The following is a 25197-nucleotide window of genomic DNA, read 5'->3' as shown; positions in this document are numbered from 1 at the left end:
CGCAAAAAACGACAAAAGCTTGAGTGTGAGCCGAGACAAGGGTCGCGAGCCGCAGTCAGCCGTATGCGCGCGGCGAACGAGGTCGCCTCGACCGCTTCTCGCCCTTAACTAGCCCGATAAACTAATATGTAACAAACCCGGTGTTTTAGGATTTGCCAGGAAACAACAAATAAATAAAGTGCTAATGAAAATGTTTCGACGTTAAGTGATTTAGTTCGGATGTCGCCGAACGATTTGACATCAGTGTTACTATTAACGATGTAAGTGATAAAAGCGGACGTTTTACAAGTGAGATGGGATTGTGAAGTGGAAAGACGCATTCCAAACGTCAATATGACGATGAAATCGCTGAAGTACAGCGAGAGGGAGGATATGATGGAGGGCTTCAGCCCGGTGCCGCCGCCGCTGCCGCGCCGGCAGCCCGTGCGCAACATCTACGCCGAGCCCTTCGTAGACCCTAGGTAAGTCACCGCCACTGACCCTTGCCCGACAGCTATAGCTATAGCTGCGTTGTTTGCTGCGGATTTTTCTTCATACTCGCAAACCCCGGTAACATATTCCGGTATTGCTTGCATGTATTTTACGAAGGAAATCGACCAGCAGCTATTGAAAACGCTCGAAGAATTCGAAAAAATGTCTTATCATATGTTTAGACTGATAACAGTCTCACCATCTTCTTCTGTTCAATTAGTTTAAAGGTACCTAATTAAGGGCGGTACTTAGACCATCTGTATCTGCAGGTGATTTCTCCAGCTGCAGCTTGGTTGTCCCTCAGCTACGCAAAGCAAGACCTCTGTATGAATACGAGTGATCGAATCCGATAAACCTTCCCATTGAAAGTCACAGATCAATTAAAATTTTGCCATCTTTTCAAAATCCACATTACAAAAGCTATTAAGGTATGGTTAACAACCAAAACTCACTAAACTAGGTGACAAATAAATTAGATATCTGGTTGTACCCATGGACCTTTGTACCATCATCGCTCCTCAGAGTTACGACTTTCTAAAACCAGTGATTGATTGTTCAGTGAGTTTTGCTTTTTAACTGACGATAGTGACGATATATAATTTTTATAAAGTAGCGTAAATCTGTCACGAGCCGTCGACTAACAACTAACAGGTAAGCTCCATGATCCATGATTAACCAACGTCTGCTGATCCTAGCTTCTACCTACGCATGTTGGCTTTTCCAGTTACTCTATTACCAACGTATATATGTACAACTATAACACTACTTGAATAGGCGACTGTAAAATTTTCAATTTCAGCATTATTTGTTATGTAGGAGTACACATATACATATAATATAACACCTTAAACTCTCGCGTTTTGTACACATCTTGCTGGGACGTCAGTCTTTCGTGACCACGTGATATTTACCTATACATGAAGAAAATATAGACATAATATTGTCTAATTAGAATAATGTAATTTTTTGTAAAGGAATCTTAGAACTTTTAACATAAACAAGAGAATACTGCAATAAAACTGAAGTCATTAAATGGAATGGGGAAAATATTCAATATAATAGACCAGCTATACCTACTTGAATGAGTTGACGGCACTTGTTTGCCTTACCCGCCCCAGCAGCGCCGCCCCCCGGTTCGTTCCCTCTTCAAAGTAATAATAAAGAGCCTGAAGCCAGAAAACATCTACTTCATATTATATCGCACTACCACATAAACATGGCAAGAACTCCCAGAAACCTCTGAAGACCACAGAACATTATTAAAGTACTACACAAAACTAATTCAGCGGCTCTTATTAGGGGTATCCTTTGGGGGTTTCGATCGAAGTTCTCACAGTAAGCAATCTCGTTCCGAATAAATTTCATACTGAGGATAAGGGATACAAAATGCAGGATACTGCGGGTGCTAATGGTTTGCGGTTGCCTAAAATCTAGAAATCACGGTCAGCTTCTGTTGGCTACGCACCCGGATACGATTGATACGTTTCTACGTATCAATCGTATCCGGGTGCGTAGCCAACATGCCAATCGTCTACGCTCCGTAGCGAACAAAACGCAACTGTCACTGTCGCACTAATATGGAAGAGTGATAGAGAGACACAAAACGTTTCGTTGTCGTAACGCAATCGATTGTCACCTTGGCTAGGCAAGCAAGGATCATCGTGCGGCACTAATTTCGTCTACAACTATACCTTCATAAATCATTATTTTTCCACGTATGGGCCATACGTTCCAGCGCAGCTCCGAGCGCAGTTACTGCCATCTGCGACACCCCAATTGCTATCCTGCTTAATTTCGACAGATCCAAGGGTGAATCCCAACTATTAATACTGCAACATGTTAACATAATGTTCATATCGTTACATTTAGCCAAAAAATAAGATTTTTGCTCATTGATATTGACGATTGTCTTTTACGACGGTCAGTTGACGCGGGTCATATTACGATTATTTGAAGACATGACCTTAGTAGAGTATAACCAAAATTACATATTTTTATACGTTTTCGTGATGATTTAGTGGACTGAATTTTTACTTTTTCGAGTAAATACATAATCAGTTCTTGATGTTACCGTACCGCATCTGATCTTATCGATGATAAATACCGTAACTTATCAAATACCTTGCCGTTAACGCATGAAAACACTATAATTATTTGATAATCGTATTCATCAAACCCACAACAAATATTAACGGAAGCATTTCGACATGGTAGAACGATAATCGATAACGGAAATACTTTTTAACGCCACAGTTGAGGTAAGTAGATACGGAATGTAATTTTCTTTACAATGTGTTAACAAGGCTAGAATACAACGAAGCAAGGCAAAGCTATATGACGGTTAAGTGCACGCAACAATGGCGGGCAGATAGCATCGCCGGGCGCCCCTCGCGCTCCGCGTTTACTTCACCCACACTCCACCAGGTACGGAGTACTATCCAAAAGTTTAGTTTACCCTTTCTATACTGAACTACGGCATCTATAGCAACGAGTCTTCATAATTGCCCAGCCGTAGAAACAGATACTGCCGACGTTGTTGTTAAGCTTTCGATAGGTCAACTAAAACCGGAACTTTATTAATTCGCAGAACAAAAACGGCAGCCGACATCAAAGGATACAAAATAATGATGAACTTGTTCAAGTTGTAATCTAGCAGTCCCTTTGTCCATATTCCCGCCACAACTTTTCAATCTCAATCGTGAGCCTCTCAGACAGGTATTGTTTTGTTTGTTGTTTAATCCAGCGGTCATGCTCCGCAGTGAAAGGACCTGTCTGTTTTAATACTATACAGATTACGCTCTCGCAAAACAACGGAGAGCTGCTTATTACACTTTTGCGCTAAAGTATTCAGAACAAAGCACGTAATTATAATTAACTTTATGTAAATTAAGCTATAGCGACGTAATTAATTAAAGGTCTTAAATAACATGAATTAAATTATTCATGGTTTTAGTAGAACCATAGAATAACTAATGTTAAAGTAATAGGTGGATTGACATGTAATAACGTATTCAACGATGCGAAATTAACATAGCATGGGAAAGCTCCGTCATAAGTAGCTAATGAATATAAAGTAAATATGCAAGTTAGACTTAATTACTGTAAATTTTATAATGAGGAGCAAATGTGTGATATGTCTGCAGAGACACGTTCCGCGCCGCGCAAGAGTTCCGGCGGTAAATATTTGATCGCGTGTGGAGCCAGCAAGTTCGGCTAAGTAAGAAAATGATTTCCATATAGCCCGGGCCCGGGCAGTGCAAACACACACCCGTCAAACTCCAACACAAACCTGCAACTTAGTTAATAGCGTTTAGTCGATCGCTTCGAACGCAAACCGCTCTGTTCCGTTCATACGGGTCTGCATTGTATCAACATCCACTAAAACTTCATCAGTGTGATAATGACCCGAATTGAAGCAGTATCAAATAGACGGAGATGAGACTAGCTCATTTTAAAATTGTAATAGGTATTCAAAAAAATGTTTTACTGAAAACATCAAACTTTTTTATTTATGGCGAACTATCGTACCAATGTGACATTAATGAACAATTTAACGTAGAAACCTACATTATATTGATTCTTAATGAAAATGACTCTTATCAATCATCATGCTGTCAGATCTGTAAAACTAGAGAGCAGCAATCTGCCTAGGCTCATATACGTGGGTATTTATTTACCTACCATGTATTTTTTCGGTTTCCGTCATTTTGTACTGTTTAAGTACAAGGAATGCAAACCAGGGATGTTGCGAATAACCGCATCCGCATCCGCAACCGCGGAACTTCCGCATTATTTTCAACATCCGCATCTGCATCCGCATCCGCATAAAATCGATGCGGATTTAATGCGGATGCGGACGTGGAACAGGTCGGTACAGGAACGTCTTAGCATCGGCGTAAGTGCTAGACTGCCAGGTAATTTAGTCATTAGCCAAAAAAAACTATTAGAAATTAGCAGTCAAGCGTGAATGGGACTTAATGTACGGAACCCTTGGAACGCTAGTCCGACTCGCACTTGTCCGGTTTTTGAAATAAAAAATACTAAAATGTAATATTTGATGTTTTTATGTACCTATCTTGACATCCGCATCCGCATCCGCGGATGTGAGCCTTTAAAAATCCGCATCCGCATCCGCGGATGTCAAAAAATCGGCATCCGCAACATCCCTGATGCAAACTGTTAAAACTCGTATCACGTCAGTTACTCTTATGTACTTACCTACCTACTTCAGTCGCGGTGGGAGCCATGTTGTACGCCGGAGGCTCGCACACGTCGGTATTTAGTTAGCTGGCACAAACAGAAGTGATATTTGTTAGGAGATAAGTTGCCAGCTTGGGGAATATTGGCAACAGCAACCCTCTCCTGTTATTACAGAGATTGCCGAGAGCGGTGCGCGGCGGCGCGCTTTCCTCCTGCGCCGCAATGCACTTCTGATAACTACGACTAAAATTATTTATATTTTATCTTAAAGATTTTATTCAAACAATTACTGTCAAAATATATGTGACCACAGTAAAGTATGCGACTCAAAAAAATATTATGCATTTGACGCAACACTATGTAAAAATACGTATTTCAGACATTTTGTACTTCGATAAATATAATGAGAATATGTGGAATAGACATAGGTAGATTTGTATTTTAATAAGTCAAAATATACTCAGTATTTTTTTAGTTAAACTATATATGTAGTTACTTAATTATATTATTGTGTTGTAAGATATACCGAATATACCAATGAATTATATATTTTTCTTTTACTAAAGAGGGCACCAATGCACATATGTAATTAGATACTAAATGGCTAAACCAGATACCTATCTGAGTACTTTTTTAAATTGTTCTTAGTCTGGAAAATTTCAATCTTAAAGTTTAATTATTTTCTAATCCCAATTCAACCCTTCGTCGTAAAACTTTGGACCGTCTTTAAAGTTTAACAAAGTCATTATTATTGAGGATAGTGATCGATTGTTGTGCGGCCCGGAGCATTTTATTAATAGGTCGTATAATTAGAGGAAACACCCCATCGAGTAGATATCGCATGGCCGCGTGCGCGCAGGAGATGTGGGGCGCGGAGCATCGCTCTTTGAACCAATCAGATCTTTGCCCGCTGCAGGAAGTTCAATTATCTTCCTTTAACTTCAATGTACAATCTCAATACAATTGTTTCATTAAGGATAACTACACTGCACTCAAGTTCGATGAGTGAGATCAAACGGGCAAATTAACTTGTGACGTCAAAGTCACTTTGACGGATGCTCCGTACACATTGCACAAGAGCTTAGTTGCGCTATGAATGCCATGATCTTAGATTTCGTTTACTCTGTGGCAACCAATAATATATATACCTACCAATTAGTGGTTGCATATATGCAAATAAAATGCAATTTCAGTTAACAAAGTCATCAGCTGAATAAGTGGCTTACCTATACATATTATACTAGTGTCTGCCCGCAAACTTCGTCTGCATGGGATGATGATGATAATTAATAAATCCTATTTCCTTTACCGGGTCTCAAACTATCTCTTTACCAACTTTCATATAAATCGGTTTAGCGGTTTAAGCGTGAATAGGTAACAGACATACAGACAAACAGAGTTAGATATTAGCAGGAATTGGTAGGGATAGATAACAGCCAAAGTCCATTTTAGGATTCAGGATATAAACAGATACAATGATCGAAGAACTGAGCTATTTAGGATATCCATCAATCGACTCACAACAAAGCTTATTAACAATGTATGATATTGTATTTGGGACAAAGGATAATCCCAGGAACGTCCACAGTGATTCCACTGTCACAAAGTTGGGCATAAATCTTTCACGCTGACTTGTATCGACAGGCGATATGGCCGTGTCTATAAAGTCGTATGTGAAGTTCTAACTCTCATACATAAACGACCATTCGTCGCAACCCGCGACTGAGATCGTTCCCGAGCTCTCGACGTGCACGCACACATTCATGAACCTAATCTCCTGTCACCGACTATCCCTAATATAATCTTCTAACGTTTGTAAACAAACTACTTTTCGTTTGAATAATATTCTCTTTGAGGTGAGGCCTCTGAATACAATGGCAAGGCGGTAATAGTTTCCGTTTTGAATAAGAGATGTGTCTATTGTCTCCGCACAATATTGATTGACTTTGTCTATTATGATTACCAAACATGTAGTGACGAAATTGTATTCGGAAGTTCGGAGCCGAGTAATTTTACGTTATTGCGATGGATAAGATTATCTGTTCAGAATGTTAATGATATTCCTATTTTAGTTATAGTGTTAAGTTCAATGGAGTATACCTACTTATTCAAAAGTCAAATCTTGATGAAAAACTTATTTTAGAAAATAGCCTTTCATTATGCACACGGCAGGCTAGAAACTGGTCCAATGACAGTGACATCGTGTGTATTGAGAAAATGAGCGGCGGTATGGACTATTTTAAAGCGGAGTACGACAATAGAAAAGACTCGTCGCCGTTCGAACTTGTAATGCTTGTACGCTCTTTTGATTACCCAGGGCAGCACTCGACGGATCGCCGGACGCTTATCGGATTAGGATATTTTAGCCTAACCCGTTTAAAAATAAACAAACTGCCATCAAAATAAATACAAACCTCGCTTTGACACTGCCTCCTATAAATAACTGTAATGAATGGGCGGCTGGCATTCCCGCAGTAATATGTAATGTCGACGTTTCCTCGCGTGGATTTATTCCCTCCTTATTTGAATATTTTATAATTTAGAAGGACAGCCTGCCTCATTCCCCAACAATAAAAAGGGTTGTTAAATAGGCAACGGGGTTATACACGACAAAATTTAACGGTACTCACTGCTCAAAAAACGCTGCCCATTTCGTGGACAAAGTGGACGTAAACTTAACTATATTCTCGTTGTTGAACTAGAAAAATATCGTTTTGGTTACATGCACACCTTCCGTACGGAACAAGAAAGCCAGCTTGATTTATAACAGTTGTTGCCAACTCCAAGTACAAGTTTCTATTCATAAAAGCGTTGGTAGGTTAAATCATGACTACACTGACCTCATTTTACAAACCAGCATGAGCATGACTAATTTACTCATAAAAACATTTTAGGATATGACTGGAACTACACTAGACTTACACGCAGTATTTTATTTCATCCGTTACATTTTAAATAGAAATGTTATACTAGCGTTCAGAAAGTGCCCGTACATCAGTTAAATAAGAACCTACTTGAACCTAAAGTGAAGTTTTCCCGAGATCGTGTGGCCTCAACTAGGGTGTCCAGACGGGCGAGGCGAGAGCTGGCCAAATAGCGGACCACACAGGGTGGCTCCATTTGTCCCGACTCTCATATTCCGAGATAACAAACGCGCACACCGCTCTCCGTTGCACTTATCTAAACACTTAACCGCGCCATACACAAACAAAGAACGCTTTAACTTACTTTTTACCACGAAACGCCCTTTTCTACCCTTTAGAAGTTCATGGTACTGCATGCTTCGCGTGACGAGTGCCTTTGTTTTATGCCCGGAAATTCATGCATTTTGCCGCAATGTGCAGTTTAAAGAAGACACACATGTTACAAAAGGTATGTCTTTTGGTAAAATTTACTGCTTCGAATGAAAGGAGGCACTTTATAAGCTTGCCCTATTTAACCTAACCCCGCTTTTCTTAAACAAACATCAAAAACCGAGCAACACATTAACGGCTTTCATAACTTGAGCATAAAAAACCTTTTAAGACAAGTACCGAAAAAAAGGTCTCGACGAAATCTTTCTAATAACAGTTTTGGTCTTGTCCAAGGTACACGTCATCGGGCGTGACTAACGAATGGCTCGCCCTACAGACCCTAAATTCTGAGTCGTAAGTATCAGTGACACGACGGCGGCCGCTATCTACGAAGGCTGCCGAACATTACCATAACTCTAGCCGAATCGTGAACGTAATTAGAGGAACCAATAACACCCGACACACATTAATCCCTTCTGATTCAGTAAGGTTAACGACCCGACGTACATCAAACATTACTGCGACCCGTGAGATCACGAAACACTATTACGTGAACTGAACGTCTGTAAAGTATTGGTGGTTTATCTACGAAGTCGCTGTTGGTTTGCTTGCTCCTATAAAATTTAATACGAGTTAGCGTGGGCGATTCGGAATGAAGATCGTTGGAAAAACAAGTTAATTTCTCAATTTAAAATGGACCGTATACCGTTAATGTCGTTTTGGTGATGTTCTTAAATTACGATTAGGTAGGTGTGATAATAGCTTGTGTATGAAGTGGAAGACAAAATAATTTCTTGGCATATTTCCCGACTCAAGTTGACATTTGACTTTTTGTTGTTTGTAGTCGCATTCAAATACAAGTAAATAGCAAGCTGCACAGAAGTTTGTATGCAGGGGAGGTCACGATCTCTGCAGCTGACTGTACCTACTAGGGTGTCCCTTATTTTGCGATTTACAGAAATTAATAACGCATACCCCCTAAATCAGTTTCTTTTATCCCAAAACACTGAAAACAAATTACAGGTTTTTACTGTACTTGATTTTATTTTTCATTTGATATTTTTCAATCAATAGTAATTTGTATGATGGGAATTACAATTGCAAGTCGGCACCAGTTCTTTGGGGTGGTATCGTTATACTTAAGTATTTGAGCGTAGGTAATTTTAAAAAAGCAAAAAAAAGCCACACCCTAGTACCTACTTTTAGAAGTTGTAGATATTCAGACTTGCAACATTAATTGCCCCACATAAACTAACGATTAAAGAAACCTGAAAAATTATCATTTTGTGGCAACAAACCTCTCTAGTAAATTTATTTTATCAACGCGTTTTGTATGCTTGTTATTTTCATTATATCTTTTGTCTTCTTTATGAGAAAGTCCGTTTAATTATATAAATAAATAGCTGTTAAACTTAATCGAAACAAACCTACATTACATGATTGTGTTCATGAAATGTTCATTTTTATTATGTAAGTAAGTAAAATAAAATACGTGTATCGTGAAATGAATCATAATATAAAATATCTTCTTTATTTTCACTCGCTTGGTTCCTGTTTGTCATATCGTATTGATAATTTTCATATAGGTACAATGACTATCGTGTCGCTTATTTTATGTAGGTACTTAAGTACCTACGTAATATCTCTTCGCCGTATTACTTGAACAAAAAGTGGATATGAGTTCGAGCCCATAGAATTTTACACTAACATTGTTGCGCAAGTAAAAACCTCCCCACATTAACCTGTTTGACTTCTCACAGTACCTAGCTAAATGCCAGATGATACGTTGAGGCCGACGTTACAGTCATTAGACGTGTAAATATTCAATGACCATGTATGACCTGCTTTGCAATTCAATCGGCCGGTGCTAGAAAGTGTATGACCCATTACCCTCCCTCATTATTTCGAGGGGATGGCCAGGCGGGCAATCAGTGCGAGGGTAAAACCGCTGTTTCTTTACTGGCTCTCCAACAGCCTACAGAACTGCTAATGTTTATCAATTATCAAATAGAAATCTGTATACCGATCAATGTTTTCATTATTTTTACAGCAGCTCATTGTAAAACATAAAAATGTAGCGCGCATATAAATTGAGCCTGCTCAGATGGTACAATTCCTGAATCGAAAACGACCGTACCTAATTGATGAAATATTACCCAGAATGCGTCGTACATGTCCTTTCATATAAAGCATAATAATGCGGATTAAAGAAGCATTTGAACGGGTTCGCTTTGGTTCGTATAGGGGTCTCACAAATTTGGGGGTTTAATGTAGTGCAACGGATGACTCGTGGCATTCGCGCCCCCTGTGGACATGTGGTTGTTACACTAGAGTTCCAATGTCTCACATTACTCTTTAGGTTGAAAATTGAACCAGTTTATACATTGTATAATGTAGAAACTTCAATCAGCTCTCCCTTTTCGGTGGCACTGCACGCCATTTTGTCAACCGCTTAATATTTATAGCGTTCTTACCGCTCGTAGTAGCTTTTACTTTTACTGCGTTTTTATTATAATTCCTCTAAGCTTTTCTTTTGAATGTCACTATAATTATATATGGACTATAAAGTTTTATGACTTTGTACCGTATCATTGTTTTATTTATTATTATTAGGTAGTTGCGTCCTAAGACTTTTTGATTTAAATGAGTATTGATTTACTCTAGTCTTCCCTTCTCTCAAACTGAACTGTAGGAGGATTTATAAATAAACACGATCGCTATTTCTCGGCTCGTTACTGCGTGATTAATCGGTCAGTTTCGCGTTGATCAGATTAATACAGCCGCCCTTATTGATGCTTAGAGCTCCGAGTTATTTGTCTTTCATTAGTCCCAGATCGACGAAATCCGGTAATGGATCCTCATTTGTATCTTCGGCTGTCTAAATATTGGCGTAAGCGAGAGACGGGTCCGGCGCCCAGGACAAACATAATTAGAGCTGTATTGTAGTGACGAGTGTTCACGACAACGGGCTCGCGACACCGACCCATGCATCACCGACATCACCGTCCAAAACCACAACGTACAAAATTAGTCAATAATTACACAAAGTACCGAATGTGATACGTTCTCACGCTAATGAAGTGTAAGTGATAGCTGTTACATGGAAATCGATGACAATGTTGTTCGCCTGTTAATTCACGATTTAATAATGTTCTTCTTCTTCTTCATCGTTCCCTCATGACTGAGGATCGTGACCAACAACTATGTCCCTCCATTTATCCTATCCTCTGCATGGAACCACATGCTTGTTTTATGCATCTTTTATCTTTTGCACCTGACTGCGACTTGTTTGCCGACCAAAGTCGTAAACTTTTTAAAGATATTTTACGTTTTTGTGAATTAAACATGCAATAGGTAGCTTATTAATCGCTTTATTATTACTTACTTAATTTTACTACTTAATTTTACAGTGCATTGGTGTTAGCTGTAATGCTGTAAAATTTGTTTTCAATAAATATCAAATATCAAATATCAAATATCAAATGAGTCCGACCATCTTGCAGGGGCTCTTCCTCTAGCGCGCTTGCCTTCATCTTGCCCCAGTATGATGTCACGTTCGAGGCTGTGGTGTGGCGACCGCATTATGTGCCCAAAGAATCTAAGAGCCCTCTCCTGGCAGATTGTTGAGAGTCGTTTGGTGATTTTTAGTTCTCTCAGAATGGACTCATTTGTTCTCCATTGCGGTCCATGGTATTCTTAACATCTTTCTCCAACACCACATCTCGAAAGCATCGATTTTGCTCTTGTCCAAGCTCTTGATGCACCAGGTTTCTGCACCGTACATAAATATGGAGAATACCAGTGCCTGCACTAAACGTACCTTGGTACCAAGGCATATATCTCGATTCTTCCACAACTTTATTATTAAGGACCCTAGGTATACAAAGTGGTCCACTTTCTCATAGCCATCTAGAGCATTGGATTGAGGAAGGACTTGTGCTCTGTCCACAATCTGTAATAATGTTATGCATAGTTAATTAGATCAGAATGGATTTTTGTTTTTATTATTTTTATCAACGACATTATTTAAAAAGTTCATTTACCGAATACAGGTATTGCATAGGTCTATGCATAAGAAAAAAATATAATCCACATCAATCTCATCATGATAAAATACCTAATATGAAAAAATCTAACTTGTCACTTTGCAACACTAAAGAACGAGCAATGTGTCAAATGAAACTATTTTTTAAATACACTGTAAGACACTCGCGCAAACTTTATTTTTCCAGGAACATACGAAATCTTTTCTTAACTCATCCTGACGGTTTGTGTGTAACTTTTAACTTTTGTTTAATAATGACTTCAAAGAACAACTCGTTAGTCAAGGAAGTGTTTTGAAATTCTCGTTTAATATTCATGATGAAATATTACCAATGCTCTTCCATGCCATCCGACTATAAAATAATACCATAATACATCAAAAGTTTTCCGGCCCGGGACGGCGGGAGCCGGTCCGAGCGGCTATGTTTCCAATCTTGCTTATGAAAAGGCGTATGAGAGCACTCGTACCGCATTCAGCTCTCACTTTTCCAATGCTTTGAGAGAATATATTCATGCAAATTATAAAATAATCCCAATACAAAATTACAGACTTTTAGTCGGCATTAACTTTTAAATATCTCGGGAGATCTGAGCCCGTACCATGAGTCACTGACAGTGTCAAAACTGACATTTACGCTATCGAGAACGTAATTTACTTTCTATAGGTACATCTCGTTTGCACTAATATGCGAGTACGAGCGAGATGTATAGAAATTAAATTACGTTCTCGACGGCGCGGCGTTTATGTCAGTGCCAAACTGATGGTAGCCGTACTGCTCAATCGACCACCAACTTTTATACTCGTACCCGATTACGGCATGGATAACTATACTCCTGTAACGTTAATCGATTAGTATGTCCGAAACCACAACACCGCCTAGCTCGAATTTCTGTAATAAGTGTTGTATTTGTAATTTTGTAGACTCGGAGAGCCGGCATACCTTCTGTCACCCATATCAGATGTGCGCCTAAAAGCTAGCACAATCCATTATCGAAAGAAGTGGGGGTGGAATGCGATAAAATTTTTCAATCAGGCAACCGCCGAAAAATATTTACAGTGTAACCCGAGGCACCGATCGGGAGGACAATATTGCGGAGCGATACGCCCGCGGCGGGCCTTCCTACTCTTTGTGCCCCGACTGTCGAAATAATATTGAACTCGGGTGAAATACGAGCGGCCGCGGAGGGACGCGCTCCTGCAAAACTGTTTTTCCGTTCCACCGAACAATGGCAAGCGTTTAGTTTAGAGCGCGGAATCAGGTCATGTTTGCGGATAAAAACAAATGTCCTTCGGCTACATAGATTTCCCCGCTAAGTAGTTATTTAATATCGACATTTTCTAGGGTTAAGCAGGTACCTTTATGAACTTACGTGGAATACAGGTACCTACCTCAGAAATGGTAGGTACCTTAGTGGTCGTTCATCCGCTTGAACCACGTGTGATACAAAGCCCTTGTAGATGTACCTAAGACTTTGGCAATTTCTCAACTAGCAGTTCCTCTCCCATGCTATTTACTAGACATTCTGCGGTAACAGCCTTTATTAGCAAGCTTATCATTTTGAATGAATGTGAATTTCAATACTCCTCACAGTGAAGTCGTAAAAGCTAAATGTGAATAGTGAATAGTCGTGAATAGAATAAGAACATTTCATTTACTTATTAGATTTGACGTGAACGCTATTTTGCAAATCAATGAATAAATACATAAGATTAAGATAATAGCTCCTTAACTGTTACGTTATCTAAGCTAGCACCAGGCAGATCTGGCCTATTGGCTGTGTTTAGATTATGAACTCGATAGCAATCAACACTTCGTATAGACTGAATCAGAGCAAGTAACCCGTTTCCATTGCTTATAAGTGTAATGAATGTATAATATTACTAAATGCAAGACTGTATTACAGAAATATTATCATACTTATACTTATATTAATAATTATAGCAACTATATCTGTGTTCGGCTCACGATTCATTGGCTGTTTATTACAGATATGGAGTTACAAAATATTTATACTAGGACTGTATTAAAAGTTATATGTAATTATTTACATATAACCAAACAAAACTAATTTATATGTCATGTACCTTTCTAAAGTAAAATTATTTAAACGACAAAAAGCAGTCACCAAGCCTTTTTCATAATATGAGTTATTTAAGCTTTGAATAATTACCTAATACCTAACACATACTCGTACGTACCTATCGTAATTTCCTGATCCGGTTCTTGGTCAAACAAAAATGTGTGTTTTAATGCAGTCAGTGTATTAACTTTTTTAATGAAACACTGCTTTATCTACTCTTAATACTTTAAACGCCTGGGGTTCATCTATTGCTCAGCTCAGACTATTTATTGCAGTTAATTTACATTCTACTGTATTTACATAATTATATCCTCAGCGACAAACTCCGGTAATAAAGGCTATCGCACACTCTCCGTTAGGCGTCGGGTATGGAAATTGGAAATGAGCGGGAACCGTTGCCGGCTTGCTAATGGAAAATTGTTTATTACTATCACCGCAGTAAACTAACCATTGGTTGTAGGGTGGTGCTTGAGGAACTTTCTTATCCACAGTTATTGTATTAATAAGTACTGTAGCAACAATCATACTTACTTAACCAAGCATTTCTGAGGCAATATGATACAAAACATGTATGTATATACGAGTTGGAGTCGATTTGGCAAATAAAATCGATGACAAAGAACAGAAAAGGTTAATTAATTCTATTTGTAAAAACATTAAATATTTAAAGAGAACTGGAAAAGTTATTTAAAGTGCCTTCGGATAATTAGCGATGTGTTTTTTACGTTGATGCCTTTGAAATAGAAGTTATCAGTTGCCCATTTGAAACGTGTTATTTTAGCTATTTATATAAAGTTTAATTGAAATACTGCCTACTCAAGCAAAAGTGAGACTCAGTGACATTAATGAAATGGTATTTTATAATTATCAATTGGTTTTGATAAGGTCAAATAACTTTTAGGTTTTAATTATCTAACTTTGGCGGTCACAGTATTTTCATTTAGTAAATATTAAAATGAAGAGTCTTTATATTAATGAAGGTATTAAAACGGTACAATAACTACGTACATAATATAAATACAGTTTTACAGTTTCAACATGTTGTGTGCCTGAGCCGCTTTTAGATTGGTATTCGACTGCATTATTTGACAGATTTCACAAAGCAGCTCGCTGCGCCATTGCAGTCGCGTTATCGAAGTTATGGTTATGCTCACGATCAGATTATTTACGCTCGAATCCTCGCAGTCTGCGGGCAGTAATTGGCCGCTTACCGCTATCACTTCCATTCATTTCTCGCGATAAACCTGCTCCCGACACATTTGCGGCCCGAGCGCATTCAAGGCAATGCATGCGATTAGTTGCTCCCTAGTTCACGGTGCTTCCACTAACTAACCTATCTACATTACCGAGCTGCATTCTTAGCTTAAGCAAGGATGCTTAATTAAATGAGTTGCTTCTACTTACTGGATGCTGTTGGCATCCTTTCAAATTACACGAACAGTATAGTGCAAAAATTAATCATTCATAAAATCCTCAATAACACTCCGCTTAATTAGATGCAGCTCTGCTTGTGAAATTCAAACGTTCGAGCTTCCGTCGTTTGATATATTTCTAAGAAAATAGGTTTGCTAAATATAGTTGGCTTGCAATAAGTAGCTACTCGCCCATTCATGAATCAGCATTACCTAACCACGGAGCGTAAAACAACCATTGCGTTAAGAGTTATTAATATGAGTTGCGAGTTCAACGAATCCAGGAGTATTTAAATCGCTGTATCATTACGCTCGTGCTGCTGTCGGGCGGGACTTATAGCTATTATTCGCATTTTCTGTTTTCTTTTAACGCCAAATCAATTGAAAGTATATATGTAATTCTAGCGTAGCTTATATTATGATCTTATAATATAGCATAAACATTCCCATTGAAGTACGATAATATAGTATGGTATATTATTAGTGTCAGTAGTCTTGCCAAGTGTCATGATTACTAAACAGGTAACCATAACTAAATTTATACTTGTAGGTATTTTTTTGAAACGAAAAATTAAGGCATTTTTAGACAATAACAAACTAAGGCATTTTTAGACATTACGTTTATAACGCACCTTCATTTAAATATTAATATTATTTTGGCACTTTTAAACAGTTTATATTTATACACAATGACACCTCGAAAATAAACGGTCAAAAATATAAAGTTTCTCATCTGGATCTCACCTATGGCTATGATATTTATTAAGTATACAGTCATACAGTTATCATCTCTATTAATTTATACTGCATTTATCAAATTGTATCTTCTGCATCGAGCGTGTTGTGATTTCGCACACTTTAAGAAACGTTTCGTCTTATGAATTGTTAGGAACACGGCTTCGGATGCCGACGCGCTAACCTTCGACCTTAACGGTCCCGCCAGCCGTGGCGCTTAAATTAAATTCCTTTGTTATTCTACTTTGGAAATTGTAGCTGGGATGTTTATATCTTAAAAAATAGTTCTTATATTATGTATGTTACTTATTCAAAATTTAAACAAAATCGACATAAACCTAGACTTTAGAATTCATCACACTTAAGAAAATTAGAAAAATGTTTTGTAACTTTAAGGATAAATGTTTGTATAATATTTGACATGTTTTTATTGAAATGTTTGTTTTTATCCTTTTCTCTTTAGATATAAAAAGAAGCATTACAATCATTTGGCATCACATGGTAGGTACCATATTAATCGGCTGTCATAAATTACGTAGCAGGTATATTACGAATAACTTGTAATTAATAAAGTAAGAATTAACAATATAATATTTAAAACTTTCGCGTATGTCATGACTCATGACCAGTGAAACCTGTGTCGAAACGTCGGTAAATAAAGGTATGTGTATAAATTTCGCGTTAGACCCGAATTAGAAATTCGAATTAACAACTTCGCTCTCATCAAATAGGAACAAGGTGCTTTTTTAAAAGCCCATTTTAACAAATATTTTTTAATTAAATCCGTTGAGGTTGGTCGGTCTCGAACGACGCTTATTAACAGGCGGGATTCAGGCGTGTCTAACCAACTTCGTTAAATGGAGACACATGAACTACGCCCCATATACCCACCTATACCCTATATTAATCATACCTACTCTTAAATTCTTGGTTCACTTAAAGTTGCATACTTTATACTCACATTATTCAAAACTTCTTTAGGAATAGATAGCATTGTCATTTAGATGATAATTTTATTCCGTTGCCTTATACTGAACCGTTGGTCGGGGGAGGAAATTGGCATAGCAGGGAGAACGCCATTGTTACACATTCCGCTTTAAATTGGGGGCTTTCTTGAATTTACACCCATGACTTGCGATCGGGGAGGACCCTTCGTAGCCTTGGTTTATACTACAACTTGTAAATCGATAGATCTCACCAAATTACCTGCGCTTTATAAGTAATTTCGACACAGAATACTAAACCTTTCAAAACCTTTCTTAGCATGTAAATTCCGCCTTATTCATTCGCAGAGATAGACCATTAGCGTTTTTAATTTGTGTTCAATAGGTACATGAATCATGCGAAACAATCATCATTGTATGTTTGGTAGACTCGCTCGATGTTACAGTCGGTAATTTCATGTTATCTCTTTGTTCTCCATTCAGCCCACGGAGCAATTAGTTGGAAGATATCCGAATATAAACTTAAGCGATAGCATTATATTATAACAAAATATTATTAAAGCCGATAATATCTCTGAACCGCTTCTCGACCGACCCTCGCATACAACGTGGCTAAGGGGCGTTTTAGAGCCTTCAATAAAAAGAAATTCGAATGGATCGAGGCGGTGCCGTAGGTACACAGGACTTTTTTTTTTCCTCGGTACCTATTCAATATACTAAACCTTTCGTTGATCGGCTAGATTTGTATGCACCTATTAAAGCTGCGTCGGTAATATCTTAAGAGTATTATTAAATATTTTATGGTATAAAAACTTTAAACGTATGATTCAAGATTTTAAACCGTGGCCTGTATAGCAATGGACTATTACTAGGTAGATGTAGCTGTACGCAATGTGCTACTGCTAATAGCATGAGGCCGTTTGTTCCTCTGAGTAAGATGAGAATGCGGTCTAACCAAATACGTCAAAAGTCAAAGGAGCATCATTTTATCAGTAAAACTCCATTTATTCGGGTTCAATTCATTTGCTAAAATGTGCGTTCACGCAAAAATGCTTGCAAGCTGTCCCTGACGACCGGTCACGCTACACCTGTACCTGAACAAAAAAATTATTCAAACGAGCCAAGCGTGAACTTTGTTTGGACTGCACCTTGCATCTTCTTATCAATTAATTTAACTAGTAGTTCGCCCCGAACTGAGAACTCGCGGTTAACCAAAAATTATATAGCGATTGATTTTGTTGCACCTACTTAGGTACTCGTATAGTGCGACATAAAATAATAGAAAATAAATGAGGGCGCCACTTTCTACGTACCTGTCACATTTTTGACGTAAAATGCTTACACATGACAACAATTTAGTATGGACATTTTTGAGTTCCATTTTATTTAATTTCTACTATTTTATGTCGCTCTATAGGCGGCAATGGATCAAAGATCGCGTGGATTTATTGCAAGGTCTGTGGAGCCTTTAACTGATTGATTTAAGCAAAGATTAATATGTATATATCATATGTCAGGGACACAGCCGCAATGGTTGACGTGAAACGTTGGTGTGGATAGCTAATGACTTAATGAGAAAGCCGAAGGCCGAGCTCTGTGTAGCGCCGAAGGCCCGAAGAGTCATAGTAGTAAACGTGTCCCGTCCAGGATGCGTGCTTAAACACAGAACAATAGTATAAGTGTCTAAGTGCGAAGGCCGAAGGCCGACCGAGTGCCGCTGGCACATGAACATTATTAGTCACACTTAAAGAATGCACCCTTTACACTTAAAGGTCGGGCGAAGCCCGACATTCAGCGCGCTTCGCGCGCTCTTTCATACAGGGCACCTGCGGTGCCGTTCACACTTAAAGGTCGGGCGAAGCCCGACATTCAGCGCGCTTCGCGCGCTCTTACATACAGGGCGCCTGCGGCGCCCTTCACACTTAAAGGTCGGGCGAAGCCCGACATTCAGCGCGCTTCGCGCGCTCTTACATAAAGGGCGCCTGCGGCGCCCTTCACACTTAAAGGTCGGGCGAAACCCGACATTCCGCGCGCTCTTAAGTACAGGGCGCCTGCGGCGCCCTTCACACTTAAAGGTCGGGCGAAGCCCGACATTCAGCGCGCTTGGCGCGCTCTTTCATACAGGGCGCCTGCGGCGCCGTTCACACTTAAAGGTCGGGCGAAGCCCGACATTCAGCGCGCTTCGCGCGCTCTTACATACAGGGCGCCTGCGGCGCCCTTCACACTTAAAGGTCGGGCGAAGCCCGACGTTCAGCGCGCTTCGCGCGCTATTACATACAGAGCGCCCTTCACCCTAAAAGGTCGGGCGAAGCCCGACATTCAGCGCGCTTCGCGCGCTCTTAAGTACAGGGCGCCTACGGCGCCCTTCACACTTAAAGGTCGGGCGAAGCCTACGCTTAAGTAGAGTGCTTGCTTTCTTGTGAATTTCTAGCACGGAGTTGTACATAAACAATGATGTGACCGTCATTACTTTCAGCTTAAACACAGAACAATAGTATTAGTGTCTAAGTTCGAAGGCCGAAGGCCGAGCTCCGCGTAGGGCCGAAGGCCCGAAGCGTCCAGAATGTGTTTTGACACACTTATGTGTGTTGTGTGTCACACTTAGGTACATCCTTCGGCCTTCGCATTTCGTTAGACACTTGTACTATGTATTGCTTTGTGTTTGAATACCGAAGTCGCGCATCTCGCGAGTTTGATGTATTATAATAATTAATAATTATGAGTAATATCTTAAATGTTATCTGTATAGATTATTTGGGGTGATAATGATTAATAAATGAACACGGCATTTATGGGAAATTTTAAAATAATTAATTACAGCGTCACACCTGTTTAATTATAAATGATCAATTCATTTTGGAGTAATGAATGTAATAATTAGGTACAATTTTTTTGTAAATTACACATCATAATTACGAGAATAGATATTTTATACGGGTAATACACGTTTTATAGCAATCTCGTTCGCGTCTTTCCTGTAGACATCGCTAATTTAAGGGAATCTAAAATCATTTTTTTACGCAGCACCTTTACAGGCGGAATACATGTTTTCAGTTCTTGAGACTCAAATGAGAAAAACGGGATATATACGTACCAGAGTCGTTACCTTTTAATGTATTGTCCACAGAAGTGACCTTTTCAAAAATTTGTTTGACCCATACAGCAGAAAGTACTCAACTAAGATAGTAATTAGGAATAGGAACTCGAGATTGTCAAGCAGCCGCCATACGTTCGTTTTCTACGTGTTCTTACTAACTCGCGCCGCCGCGCCGCCATAGATTCTAATGAACTATTTGAGGAGATTAAGAGGTTTCACTAGAGTAAAAGTGGTATGTAAAGAACCGTATTTGCGTTATCTTACTACTTCAGGTAATTTGGGTCAGTTTTGCGCCTTAATTTTCGCACACAGTGGCCTCAAACAAGAGCAGTGATACAATTTCTGTAAAAATTGTCACTCTTTTACCTTTTTGCAGCTTATTATAATTTCGCGTGTTTTATTTTTCTCTTATTTCATTAAAATGGAATAAGATCTATCAAATGACTCCAACTTTACCGAAATCGGTTAATGGGCTGGTGAGTAATTACTAAATGAACACTGAAAATAGGGGTCATTTTAGCTCCTATTGCGTCGTTTCTAGCGTAGAATCAGCGCCATCTATGTCAGCGGAACATGCTTTTCCGAGTAATGGCTACTTTCCTCTATACACTGATGTGTATAGAGGAAAGTGACTATACATATAGGTATCACAGTTACAGAGATATAAGCCACCGCGCCATAACACTTTTCGTTACACTTGGTTTTTGGTCCGGCACCTCTACTACGGGTTTTTAAAGACGTTTCACGTCAAAAATGTAGGCGCGAAGGGATATGGTCTCATAGAAAATTTGAGTTTCGCGCCTTTTTCTACTGACAAGATTTGCTTTTTTGCATCAATTTTGAAGCGCCATTTACAAGTTTAGCGTTAAGTAATATAGATGGCGCTATTTTTTCGAATAAGGGGCTTCGTATACGGCTGTCCCTCCCCTGGATTTAAGTCACCACCATAGAGATTAAAATAAACTGTATCTGTGCTAAGCCGAAATATTTCTTGTCAAATGTCACATACATATATTATGTTTATTCTATTTTATTTTTATCTTGCTAATTATTTCAAAATGGTAAATTTAAAAACGATATTATAAAAGTGTAAGTCGAGCACTTTCATTTGATACTAAACTCGACCATGTTTCTTGCAAAAAATTGACCAGAATAGCAAGACCCCTCACAAACTGCTTTTTGGCCTTCTAAGCTCTTCTAGCTTAATAACCTCTTGATCGGGCCTGCTCATAATTTAATGACTAAAATATAATGCCCTCGACTACACGTTTACCCAATTTCATTTAAATTAGAACAAATTTACTTAAGTTATTGAGTATCAAACTATCTTCTGACAGTTCAGCTTAAAAACATCGAAATGCCGAGACGTGCCGCTAGCCAGCCGCGTGTTCAAAGTCGAATGTAAGAACTTCGCTTCGCTTCGCTCGCTCGTTCGATTAACCGTACGCGATGACGTAGTTGAAAGCGTTATTCAAACCTTTGTGCTTTAACAGTTTAACAGTCACAAAAACTCACCCCGAACAAAGCTACATTTTGTCATAATAAGTTTATTATAATTTATTTCACGCCAATTTTTTGTTCAAACAGTTACGGAGATCGACCGAGGGGGCAAACTGATAATAACTTCGAATACTCTTAGTAGCCTATTGGCGCCACTATAAAGGAGAAAAAGTAATGTTACGTAGTATTTTCAAAGACTTTTTCAATGATAGCGCATTCAATAGGATTTGGGGATGTTTTCATCATCCCTTAAGGTGCCAGCCGTATGCTAAAAATATAATACGTATATTTTTTAAATATGCAAAATTAGTTGCTACATTTCTTTTCCGTTGGTTAGAAGTTCCAAATGTAGGTATTCTTATAATTTAATAATAATTGTTTCGGAGTGTAAAACTTTAATAAACCTGACCTGTCAAATGCGTATAAGACCACGCATTATGGAAAGTTCCGTACAATTATACAATACAAAAAGCCATACAAGTAAAAGGGCGTATCTTCGCGATACTATAACGTCTATTAATATGACATTTCATTTTTTTTGATAAAACTTATTAATAGCTCAAACTAAAATATTTTTAATATGTTCGTTTATTTATTTGTATCATTCTAACTAGAGATTCAACGGATAGTTGTTTGGCCGGATACCGGATAACGGATATCCGGCCTGGACACTGGCCGAATATCCGGTATCTGGCCGCCGGATATTCGGCCGGCGAAACTATACCAATATTTTGAGTTTTGCAGGTGCGCGTCGTGCAGGTTTCGACCTGTTTCGTAGTGAACGTTCGCGCGGACACATTTCTAGGATCGTAACGAGTTTTATCATGTCATAACGTAGTAAGTTCGTTTATAGTTACAAGTGCGCGCGCGTATTTTTGTGTAAACAAATAAGTGTATTGTGTGACATTGGTTACGTATTCATTTCTATCTACTGTGTCGTTAGCATTATGACCGTGACTGTTTTTTAGATTCCATTTTTTACCCCAAAATGTGTTAATTTTACTATCCGGTATCCGGCCGGATACTAAAATATCGGCCGGATAGGCCGGATACCGGATAGTAACCGGATATCCGGTGCATCTCTAATTCTAACATTTCTAACTCATTTGTGTTATGGTTTTAGCTTGGTATGCGTTTCTGTTTATGAAAAGTTTGAGAAACAAATGCTTAGTTAATTACTGCGTTATGCCTTCGACTCTAGTAAACCAGTTCATCAGGTCCATTATTTTAGGGCTAAGAGCTCGGTTTGCCTCCGCAGGCCTATATTTAGGGGCGCGATGCAATAAAAGCACATCGCTGTCCGGTCCATTCCCGCACGACTGTGCAAGATAAATGGTCGGCACGGAGCGGCCGCGGCGAAGGAGACGCGTTCTCACGGCCCGTGCCTGCGTTTCTTTCTTTTTGTTTCATCTGGTTTCCGAGTTAGAGGTCGACTCAGCTCGATCCGAGACTAGAACTGACCGCTGCACGCGCGACTGCAATAAAAACCGCGCGTCGACGCCTAACGAGTCCCAGCTACCTGGCGCGCCATGCCATTCCGATCCCGACATTTGACTGCGTCCCCACGTCTGATTACAATACCCAATTACATTACCGTTGTCCTCTCAATATGTTGACATGCCGTTTATAATAATAACTTTGAAGCCAGAGTGTGTCGGTTCGTGTGTGTAAACTGGTCTCCGGCTCTCTCGCGTTAATTAGACACGGCTCTCACGTAGCGCAACACCTCTCCTCATTATTTACCGCTTCATTAAGAGCTCACGACGAGCGGCTGTCAAAATCCCGCCGAACACCCGTCCACCGGCCGCGGTGCTTGAAATATCGCAGTATTGTCCTACAATAACACTGTCGTCGGCTTCGTTAATTGTCTTAGCCATCTCTCTCCGTCACAAGGTCCGCTCTTATTCGAGAGCTCGTCTTTTGTGTTAGGAAAATAGACTGCTCGTTTCCGTTCCAAAACTGGACTAGCGTATAAATATTATAACGCGTTGTGGTTATTGTGCAACATTTCATTTCTTCGCCGCATAATTTCCTTTACACAAAAACAAAAGATTACTTTTCTGATTTTGGTAACGCGCGGAAATGAAGAACCTACTCGGGTCAGTCAGTAATAGCACTGAATGAATGTTATGAACAATGAAATCGTAATGGTGATGGGCTTAAAAAATCAATTTCATGTACAGTTATGAAATAGTGTGGACATAATGATGATCGACAATCACTACGTACTCGTAGTTGCTAGTGTTGCTACTATGACTACGAGTCCAAAGCTCGGTCGGAGCTTTTTTGTGGCACCAATATTTTAATATTCCATTATCCGATTTCCTTTTATTATCTAATTGAAACTGCGATGGATGTTTTAAATACCAAAAGCGGAGACTGCGTAGCCCGTCATCGCGATTTCTGTACACGTTTTAATGAATTCGTCCTTCCTCCGACCGTTTCTCGGCCGCTATTCACAAGAAAATTACAGTCAAGAGCCTCCTCCGCACAAACCCTTTCGAAGTCACGCTTCATTCTCGCTAAACTTTGTCCAATTATTTTTGTTCCGTTTTTGCTTTTTTTTGGTTCATGCAATATTTTTTATGTGATGGGTATTATAGACTGCGTCAGTTGGCAGACGTTGGACAGGCCACTACGCCATATGGTCCCCCACCTTCGGCTGTTTTTAACCATGACAGAGAACTTCGGATAATTGATTAATGGCCCGCGGGCGGAAATTTTAAACGCCTCGATGATCTTTTTTGTCGGGATTCCTGATAATGATACGTTTTGATTGTCTAGAAGGGACCGCATTAAAAAACTAGCATATGGTGCGGCAGAGATTCGCCGCACCAGTTGGCGGCGGATGAATGAAATTGTTTCATAATTATCAAAGTTCCTTTTAATAAGTACATTCAATTATAGCCACAATAAACACACTTTATACAGTGTGTAAATCCAATACGGGCGAATATTTAAACGGTGGTTAGCATAGGACCTAAAAAGTATATTGAGATAGATTTTACTTAGAAATGCATTGAAAATTATAACCATACAAAATAATTCGGCCCGCAATGTAATACACCACACACGTTACGGGATACGAGCTTTTTAAAGTAACTGTCAACGCTTGTTGGCAGTTACTATGAAAAGCTCGTATCTCGTAATGTCATTATCATCTTGTTTCTTAATGTTTACAGTACATTGCTGCTCGGTACATGTGGAAAAAATTAATCACGGGGTCATAATTAAGTGTAACTTAAAAAACATCTTAATTAATGATAAGACGGGTAAATTCTATATCTGGTTTAATTTATTCCCCGTATTTGACTTACACACTGTATATTACTAAACATAACATAGGTTAAGGTTTTTAAAAATAATTATGAATCGCCATGAAAGAGAATAATAAACACGATTGTACCTACAGTCAGCAT

General features: G+C 39.0%; 1 protein-coding gene across 4 annotated transcripts in view; it reads left to right on the top strand.

Annotated features, from left to right (window-relative positions):
- Positions 1–171: 171 nt before the first annotated feature.
- Positions 172–25197, top strand: part of LOC134662352 (teneurin-a) — a 61362-nt gene continuing 36336 nt past the window's right edge. For 2 of the 4 annotated variants that reach the window (XM_063518548.1, XM_063518546.1), the window contains exon 1: positions 173–461. In XM_063518548.1, the coding sequence (XP_063374618.1) occupies positions 334–461 (128 nt within the window). In that variant the 5' untranslated portion in view covers positions 173–333. Of the gene's footprint in view, positions 462–7714; positions 8319–25197 lie in introns of those variants that run through there. The other 2 variants (XM_063518550.1, XM_063518549.1) reach the window with 2 other exon arrangements.

This window comes from Cydia amplana, chromosome 3 (assembly GCF_948474715.1).
Source record: "Cydia amplana chromosome 3, ilCydAmpl1.1, whole genome shotgun sequence".
Classification (NCBI taxonomy): Eukaryota; Metazoa; Arthropoda; class Insecta; order Lepidoptera; family Tortricidae; genus Cydia; species Cydia amplana.
Note: the sequence above shows the minus strand (reverse complement) of the source record. Positions and strands in the feature narration are given on the sequence as shown.